Raw genomic sequence first — 9,004 nt, forward strand, 5'->3', positions numbered from 1 at the left:
ATTAACACATTTTCTCAGCCGGTTGTTTTGAGATGTATTTAAAAAGAGGGGGGAAAAAATGGACAAAGTTTTACTTGGATTGGAGTAATTTTTTTTAATTTAATCTATAAAATTAATACGTTTATTTTTTTTCTAATAATATGTAAAATGTATATAAATTTTTAATAAAATTTATTTTAATTTTGTCTTTACTATTAAAAAAATATATGTATCTCACATATTTAAATGACATATATTACTATTATAAAATAATTTTTTAACTTAATTTAAAGAAAAACTACATCCGCCTGGGCTGGCCATGGTTGTCACCAGTGCCCCGCCACAAAAAAATTATAATACCAAATGGTCCTATTATAAAATGACAATAAACTCCTTAAAAAAGTTTAGGCCTTTATCCGTATTTCGTAGTAGTAATAAAATCAACGAGTCAACCCGCCTCCAAGGCTCCACCAAACTCAAAATCCCAAAGCTACCCCTCAACTTTCTCTCTTTATCGTCACGATACCCACAGTACCCACACCAAACAACAAATCACGCTCCCTCCCAGCCTCTCTCCGTTTGTCTGTGTGGCTTAGTTTCTCTCAGCTATAAAACCAAGTCTCTCTGTCCGTACCCTCCAATTTCCGATCCTCCAGTTGTTCTTCTTCTTCTTCTTCGATCTAAAGTCCAAAACCCTAGCTACTCTGAGAGATAGAGAGAGAGATCCGAATCGTTGAGTCTACAGCATGGAACGGATCGTCGGCGGCAAGTACAAGCTCGGCCGCAAGATCGGAAGTGGATCATTCGGAGAAATCTTCCTCGGTGAGTTTCTACACGCGTTGGTGCTTTGAGTTTTGGAGGCGTTGTTGTTTTTTTGAAAATTCTGATTGACCTCTCTGAATTTCTGATTGTTGTTCGCAGCCACGCATATCGATACGTTTGAGATCCTCGCCGTTAAGATTGTAAGTTTTAATTTGCTCTCTCGTAATGGCTTTTGCTTCGTTTTGGTGCCGTATTTTTAGTCTCTGGCTACGGGGACTCGGCTACGTGTGGATCATGATCTGATTGTATATACGTTCATGTAATATATGTTTGTGTGTGTGTGTGTGTGTGTGTGTGTGTGTGTGTACTTGGAGTTTGCGGTATGAGTGATGGTTTGCATGTATTGACTTTGTTGCATGGGGCTCAATTTAAGCTTAGGTCTATGATGAACAATAATAAGAATAAAAATGATCAATTGATTGTCAATTTAGGATTTTTCCAGTGTGTGAATTATACAGTAGTAGCTATAACTACTTAGCCAGGAATTACTAATCTTTTTATTTTTTTCATTTTGTTTAATTAATACCACTTTTTGCTTTGTATTGCAGGAGAATAGTAAAACAAAGCATCCACAGCTGCTTTACGAGGCCAAGCTATACAATATTCTTCAAGGAGGAAGTATGTGCCTTCGTACAATTATACATACTCTTTACTGTTAAATTAGTATGTGACATTGGAATCATTGGTTTTGTGTGTGTGTGTGTGTATTTGTATGTATGTGCAGGTGGTATTCCGGGCATAAGATGGTCAGGCATAGACGGGGAGGACAATGTGCTCGTGCTTGATTTGTTGGGACCGAGTCTCGAGGACCTGTTGGTGTATTGTGGGAGGAAATTCTCTTTGAAGACGGTCTTGATGTTGGCTGATCAAATGGTAAGCTTCATTTTCCGTCCTAATGCGCCTCTGATTTGCTTTTGGTGGAGACAACCCCACCTACTTATGCAGTTCATGCGCTCACTCACGGGCACAGAATCGATGGTGCAATGTTGCTTCAAAAGCATAGTTCAACAACTTCCAGCGACTTCTTCCAGAGAAATTTGTTGGTTTTGTTGCAATCAGCTTTTTTCTATATAACTGGTGTGCCGTGATTTCTCTTATTGGAGTCACTGATAGTCAGTTAAGAATTGTTTGGAGAAAGAATATAGAGCATATTGTATCCATGACCGTGAGCTCACACTATGGATGTCCAATTTGAAGAATCTTCACAGTAATTTATATTTCATATGATTTTATGTGGAATTCGTTTGTTAATTTATGTCCGTTGATAAATATATTACTTTTTTTTCAGATCACAAGAATAGAGTACGTGCACTCCAAAGGATTTTTGCATAGAGACATAAAACCCGATAACTTCCTCATGGGTCTTGGTCGAAAAGCAAATCAGGTGATTGTTTTTACTGTCTTTTTCTTTACCTTAGATTTTTTTCTTCATCCGTTGTGTTTGTATTCACTAATCATCCTCTGCTTTCATTGTGCTTATTAGGTATACATAATTGATTTTGGGCTTGCAAAAAGATATCGGGATGCGACAACCAATCGCCATATCCCTTACAGGTTTTTTTTTTTTTTTTTTTTTGGTTCATGGACATGTACATAATTCATTTTGGTGAACTTTTTATGCAGTAAATAGATACATATCCTTAGTTTAAGCATGGTGTTATACAGGGAGAATAAAAACTTGACGGGGACTGCGCGTTATGCAAGTTGCAATACTCATCTTGGAATTGGTAAGCTAAGAGATGCCATGTCTCCTTTTTTTTTTCTTGTCATTTGAGTTTTTTTTTTTTTTTTTTTTTTTTTTTTTCTCCCCCTCTTATTTCATGAAGTAAGCACTCGTTGTCTTCATTTGGTAACTTTCTCAGAGCAAAGCCGGCGGGATGATTTGGAATCACTTGGATATGTGCTGTTATATTTTTTGAGAGGAAGGTACATCATCTCTTTTCATTTCTTTCCTCTTTACAAATTAAATTTAGAAGAACCAAGCCCAAAGCCTCTAATTATATCTACTTGTATTAATTATTTGGATACTGGGAGCTCAAGATGTGATTTCTTCTTTCGTATTCTTTGGCACATAATTAGTCTAATGGCTCAGTTTCTGTGTATAGCCTTCCATGGCAGGGTTTGAAGGCTGCCACAAAGAAGCAAAAGTATGACAAAATAATGGAGAAGAAGTTATCAACTCCTATTGAGGTGTGTGTTGAGTCTGTTGACCATTGATATGTATGATGAACGTTATGTATTGTGTTTCTGATGTGACTGGTGTTTCTTGAAGGTTCTCTGCAAATCTCATCCAGTGGAGTTTGCTTCATACTTTCATTACTGCCACTCCTTGACATTTGATCAGCGACCTGATTATGGATTCTTAAAGCGTCTATTCCGTGACTTATTTGGTCGTGAAGGTATTGATGAGAAAAGTATAGATATCCCATTTTTCTGTCTTTTTGGGTAGTTTTCTTCATATATTGCAGAGTTCCTAATTCCTAGCATGGAAGCAATGTTAGTTCCTGCATGGCATGTTCTAGGAGTGGTTTAACAGATCTGATCAATTATAAGCCGTACCCATTATTTCTTCCAATTGGATTTGGAGTTCAATGCACGAGAGACATTATGGAAACTGCAAAATCATGCTGATTCTCTTCTCGGTTGATGTCCCTTGCTCCTTTTTAAATCCTTGCACCTCCCCCAACAAAAATAAAGAATAACTAAAGAAAATATATATATATATAGAAAAAAACAAAGCCTTCAGCCTGTTGTCCTAGTAGCATCCTTGGGCCTTCCCCAGAGTGATGGAGTTTGTGAGTTTTACCTGCGGATACATGGCCTTCTATGTAATTTCCTCAACAAATAAAAAGGGTTCGTCTTCTGTAAATATAAGCATGTTATCACTTCTGAACACTGAATTAATAAGTGATGGTCATTGATATCCAAACTGTTTTCCATGTTACGCTGTATGTTGCTGCAAATTAACTATTATTCTTTTTTGGCAATTGGTAGGGTATGAATTCGATTACGTATTTGATTGGACGATCATAAAATACCAGCAATCGCAAAAGAGTAGAACCCAGTCCCGATTATCTGTATGTATATTTGCTGCTTGGTCTATTTTATGTTAATCACTTCATTTCAAAATAGGGACATTGCTGTGTTTCTAATAATATTGAATGTCCACATATTACAGCCAGTTCCTGGAGGGAGCAGCAGTCGTGCAATGCCGATGGATGTGGACAATCATCATGGTCAGTTCTTGCTGATGCACTTTCACATCTCACATGAGTGTTCTAATTTTAAGCCATTGCTTGCTGGAATGAAGAATTTATATGAAGTGCAGATAGACAAATATTATTTTATGGCTGCATCAAATTGGTGCTAATTTAGAGCATAAGTGGCATGGAGCGTAGAAAACAAGTGCTATTTATTTATTTAATCCTACAGATCTTGATATCAATTTTCAGCTGCATTAAAGAAATAATATCATAATTGGTTAATATCTAATTGGCAGGAGGTGTCAATGCTCCTTATTCGGCTGAAGTAGCAGACCGCATCAGATCAGGAAATGCCACTGGTCCTGCTGTTCGGATGCATTTTAAATCACCAATTAGCAAGAATTTAAGTTCTGAGAATCCTATTGAGAAGAATGTAAGTTGTTTTCTTGTTGAGTTCTTTTCTTTTCTTTTCTTTTTTTTTTTTGGGGTGGAGGGGGGCGGGGGTTGGTAACTGATTTTGCTGCAAATAATGTGTCATGTAATGCATTGTCCTCATATATTTTCCATTTTCTAAAATGTTATATCACCGTGGGATAAACTTTCCTTTTTAGATGCTGAGCGAAGCACACATGGCCTCTACTTCAAACTCTGGTCCCTCCAAAAGAAATGCCTCTAAGGCTGTCTTGCCCTCCGAAGCTACAAATCCTGGTAATGGACATGGCAAGAGAATGGGTCCTTCAAGTAGCTGGATTTCGTCACTACCACGCATCTCTTCTGCAAAATGATGTGGTAATTTATCAGGCACATGCTTCAATCATGTTCTGGTTGGATTCTTTCTTATTTGCTTAACAGCCTATGCAGTAATTGTATTTTGACTAATCTGCATTGTATTTTTAGCTGTGGATCTGCTCAAGAAGATTCCAGCAATACTGTCTTTGAAGCTGCAAAAGTGTGGTGATTTGATGTTAGGTTTTCTGCTATGTATCTGATCGAGAATATTCCCTTGATGCATCTATGGGGGCTGAAACATGTGCGACTGGTGTGATATGCTGCATTAGTTCCTCTATTGATGCCAGCTTGCGTTATTTTTTCTTAAGGTGACTTCAATCACATTGGTTGTTATAAACACAGACTACAAAAGCCTGGGTCCTGCGCTGTACATAGATATCTCAAGTGGCTCATGGGAAACTTGTATTTACAGTCCTATGTAATGTGAATGTCGCGTGAAAGAATTTTTTAATTCCCATTTCTAGTCTTAGATAATAAGTGTCTTTTGTGCCATATACTTGGCTTTTGACAATTTGTTTATTTTACTTGATCCATGGTTATGAGTTGCTGGTGTAACCTTAATGTTTATATCGTTTGGATCAGACCCTTGGGTATTTCCCTGGAGGATCTTTTACCTAGTAAACTAATCTTTCTTGATCTTAATAGTTTTGATGCCCATATCTTGGTGCATTTTTATATGAAGCATCCCTACATAACTTGGTGCTCAAACTGAAGATGCTTTTGCAAGTTTTGATTTTCTCTCTTTTGACTAGGTTAATGGGCTTTCCATTATAACAGTGATTTCTCGAAGCGATCGGGTCAATGAACGTGTGTTTCTGAAACTTGTTTTGAGGGGGAAAATATGGCTCAATGAGCTCAAGAATTGTGACATTTAAAACATATTGAAGGTAGTCATTTTGGACACTTGCTACTCTTCCAAGCATGTGATGTGGTGATCTACATTGTAGAAGATGGGTCATTTTGATGTTTATAGGTTGTCATCTGATCTTTCAGTGCTTCATCTTAATTCATGAAAGTTAATATTTTAAGATTGTGTAGAATGTTGGAGAATCTGTGTTTTATTTTTTTGTCTAATAATACCCTTTCCATTGTTTTGATATCCAAAGTTGCCATCCTACATTTTTTTTAGATCCGATTATACCGTCAAGGTATCCTTACATATCATTAGTTGTAGGTAGGACACCATAACTCGTGCTCAAGTCTGTTTTGTGGTTTCATTCTTCAAAGAGGATGAGTGCTTTCTAGTTGTTTCATCAAGTGATGCAGAGTGTTAAGAAATTTTTGCATATTGATGTTCATATTTTAAGACTAATTTTAAATGACATGCTCAGTTATCAGTTCATACTTTGTAATTTGCAGGATTTTTCTTCCGGCTACAAGGAATATGGCAGGGGAATGCCATTTGTAGATGGTATATCAGTTCTTACTCTACATGCTACTACTTGTTAGGAAAGAGGCTGCCTGAGTGCTTACTGGGGAAGAAGGCATAAAAGAACGGTTGACATTATTTAATTTCTTGTATGCTGGTTCTAGAAATTTGGAGATGGCATAATAAGTGCACCCTTGATTTCAACAAAAAAATTTGAAATTGGCGGTTTCGCAGCAGGAAGAAGTGGCCTCCCTCCAAAAGGGGTGGGTTAGATTATTCTTTTCTCTTGCTGGGAGTTGTTGTAGTTAATGTACCACAATTATTACTTGAAAGTGGTGAAATCTGCAGAGCCCTTTATGCAGGACGTGTGGGATGCTAATAAAATCTGCTATATTGTAATCAGGAGATCTAAGAATCCTATCATCTTGTTTGGTTGCTGTGGCATTACTGTCTGAGAAGGTTTCTCAATGCCAGCTGCCAGGTATGTTACTTTTGGAAGCTGATTAGTATGGGAATTGTTGGGGTTCCTTCTGCTTGCAAGGAAAAGCATTCACACACTTAATATGAGACATGAAATCCAGGCTGCTTTTTTGACATGAATGTTGGACCGACCGCCTAGTCGTTTCAGAACACAATTTGGTGTCATCAACATTCTAATTCCACCTTCTGTCAACCCTTTTTGGGGAGCCTGGTGTTGGACATTTGGGTAGAAATATGCAAGGTTGTATTCAATTGATCTACTTAAACACGATGGCTCTTTGTATGTTTTAGTGCTGATACTCCTGTGGGAATAGGGAATATGAGTGTATTTCACGCCTCCAGTGAATGGTAGCTCTCCCATGGAAAAGAAAGGAAGATATGGTGTAGGAAATGGGTAGTTTGCAAAGGCAGTTGAGGTGAGTTCGACAAAGGTATTTATATTGGTAGAAGAGGGTGGCTTCTATAAAGGTCTCTGGCCATTTAAATACATTGATAATCTAGAGTTGCCTGTTCATCGTCCGAAGGTGTCTCCACCTTTTTCTTTAGCGTTTTGGTTTCTACCTTTTTCAATATATTATTTGGGGCGCTATCAATTTCAGGCACTGTGGCAGTCACCTCAAAAGAAGGAAGCCAGACGTGGAAATTTTGCTTAGAAAGTTGAACCGTGTAGTTGTTCTAGTGATTGCAGTTGTGATCCGGTGCTGGATTTGGTGCAGTGTTAATATTGTTTGTAGAAATTTGGTTTAGTGTGCTAAATTTGATCCAGTACTTGATCCTGAGAGCTCTGCTTTTTTCTGGTGGTTTAAAGGGTGCAGTGGTGTATCGCACGGTTGTTCTTCCTAGCAAATGTGGATCGATATTCCCTACAATTGGCTGTTTCGATTTACAGGCAATTTGGGCAGTCCAATTGTAGGGATCCTTTTGGGATATAAAAGTGATTTGGGTGGACTTAATTTATGGTAATTATTATTATTATTATTATTTTTTTTTTCCATTCAAGGAAATTTTCGAAGGGTTTTTTTATTTTTTTTATTTTGTCTTCTAATTTACCTCAGTTTGGTCTAGTATACACTTTCTTCGAACATAAATGTAAACTACAAATAAGGACTTTGCTATATCGATGCCTTTTGTAAAATTGTGTTTTCTTAGAAACAGATGACGGATGGCGCGGCTCTATTTGGCTTTGTGAGTTATATCCGTCCTAAAAACAAACGAAGGAAAGCAAGAAATAGTCCGGGCTTGGAAATCTACGGGTGGTTCTGGTTCTGAAATTTCCTAGACCTCATGACTGTTCAGTTAGTATACGTCAGTTCCAGTACATTCACTTGTCATATTCAAGGTAATCTTGGGTATTATTGGAAGGGAAGTGTTGCACTTTTTAAATCTTGAGAAATGATACGAGTACTAACTCTTTTATTAGTACTCTTTTACTAATGAAAGTTCAAAATTTTTGATATGATTCAGGACCAAAATCATCAAAAATTAAAATATTTGCACAATCATACGAATATAAATAAAATTTTCCATAATGAGCGAACCATTACATACAGTAAGTGTAATATATATACATCCTTATCTTTGATTAGCACTAGAGATAAAAATAAATAAATAAAGGACAGTTTTTCTTGTTATAACTCGGTATATAAAGTTGTCAAGTGACTTTTAGTAGGTAAGAAGCACATATTTTTTTAATAAAAAATTTTCAAACTCATTTAATGATAATTAAAAATGCTTAAAGACACTTAACTATTTTATAAACCGAGTTGAAACAACTTGGAAGAAAATCTTTGTCAGAAGAAAAAAGGAAAAGAAAAAGAAAAAGAAGAGGAAAAAGGAAGAGCTCATTTATATGTTGATTTCAAATCTATCTAAAGTATTAATTGTTCCCCTCAATTTCAATTGCTTCAAGTTGATCAGCTTGAGGACGTTGGGTGATGCAGATAATGATAAGAGCAGAGCAGAGTAGGAATGGGGGTTGGAGGGTGTCACAAATTAAAAGCAGAAGATATCTTCTGCGCTTCAGCACATCCGAAAGAATTTGATACCAAGGAGATAAGATTGCGAGTATGGGAAAGACAAACCAGAAGAACGATGATGGGAAAAACAAGGAGACCAGCAATGAAAGATTCAGGGGACCGGAGAAATCTCCTGCCCTCAAGTAAAGTCGCCCCACCGTGAGTAACATGAAACAGGAAGAGTAGTACGGAAATGGCAAGAATGGCATCATAATTAAGAATAGGGTCATTATTCAAGTTGGGATCCTGAGCCCAAAGCTTGCCTTGAGGTTAAGGCCCTGAGAAAGATTAGTGGGCCGGGGGAACCGGATATCGCAAGTCTACCAAAAAATGCATTCTCCTATATA

The 9,004-nt window shown here is 37.1% G+C and overlaps 1 protein-coding gene across 6 annotated transcripts; it reads left to right on the forward strand.

Annotated features, from left to right (window-relative positions):
* The first annotated feature begins 482 nt into the window (after positions 1 to 482).
* Positions 483 to 7,626, forward strand: LOC132166787 (casein kinase 1-like protein 3). 6 transcript variants are annotated; one of them, XR_009438604.1, is made up of 19 exons: positions 483 to 801; positions 901 to 941; positions 1,350 to 1,419; positions 1,526 to 1,674; positions 2,090 to 2,185; positions 2,285 to 2,355; positions 2,467 to 2,528; positions 2,664 to 2,727; positions 2,907 to 2,991; positions 3,074 to 3,200; positions 3,796 to 3,878; positions 3,980 to 4,037; positions 4,301 to 4,437; positions 4,616 to 4,793; positions 4,902 to 5,101; positions 5,546 to 5,680; positions 6,153 to 6,425; positions 6,566 to 7,058; positions 7,242 to 7,601. XR_009438604.1 is itself a non-coding variant. In XM_059577673.1 (15 exons), the coding sequence occupies exons 1-14, from the start codon at positions 726 to 728 to the stop codon at positions 4,787 to 4,789; spliced, it is 1,293 nt and encodes a 430-aa protein (XP_059433656.1). In that variant the 5' UTR covers positions 483 to 725; the 3' UTR covers positions 4,790 to 4,793; positions 4,902 to 5,429. The 6 variants fall into 6 exon arrangements, 1 of the variants encoding a protein (XP_059433656.1); XR_009438603.1 differs by having other exon boundaries at positions 6,566 to 6,643; positions 6,957 to 7,601; XR_009438605.1 differs by having other exon boundaries at positions 6,566 to 6,643.
* The last annotated feature ends 1,378 nt before the right edge of the window (positions 7,627 to 9,004 follow it).

Source organism: Corylus avellana, chromosome ca11 (assembly GCF_901000735.1).
Source record: "Corylus avellana chromosome ca11, CavTom2PMs-1.0".
Taxonomy (NCBI): Eukaryota; Viridiplantae; Streptophyta; class Magnoliopsida; order Fagales; family Betulaceae; genus Corylus; species Corylus avellana.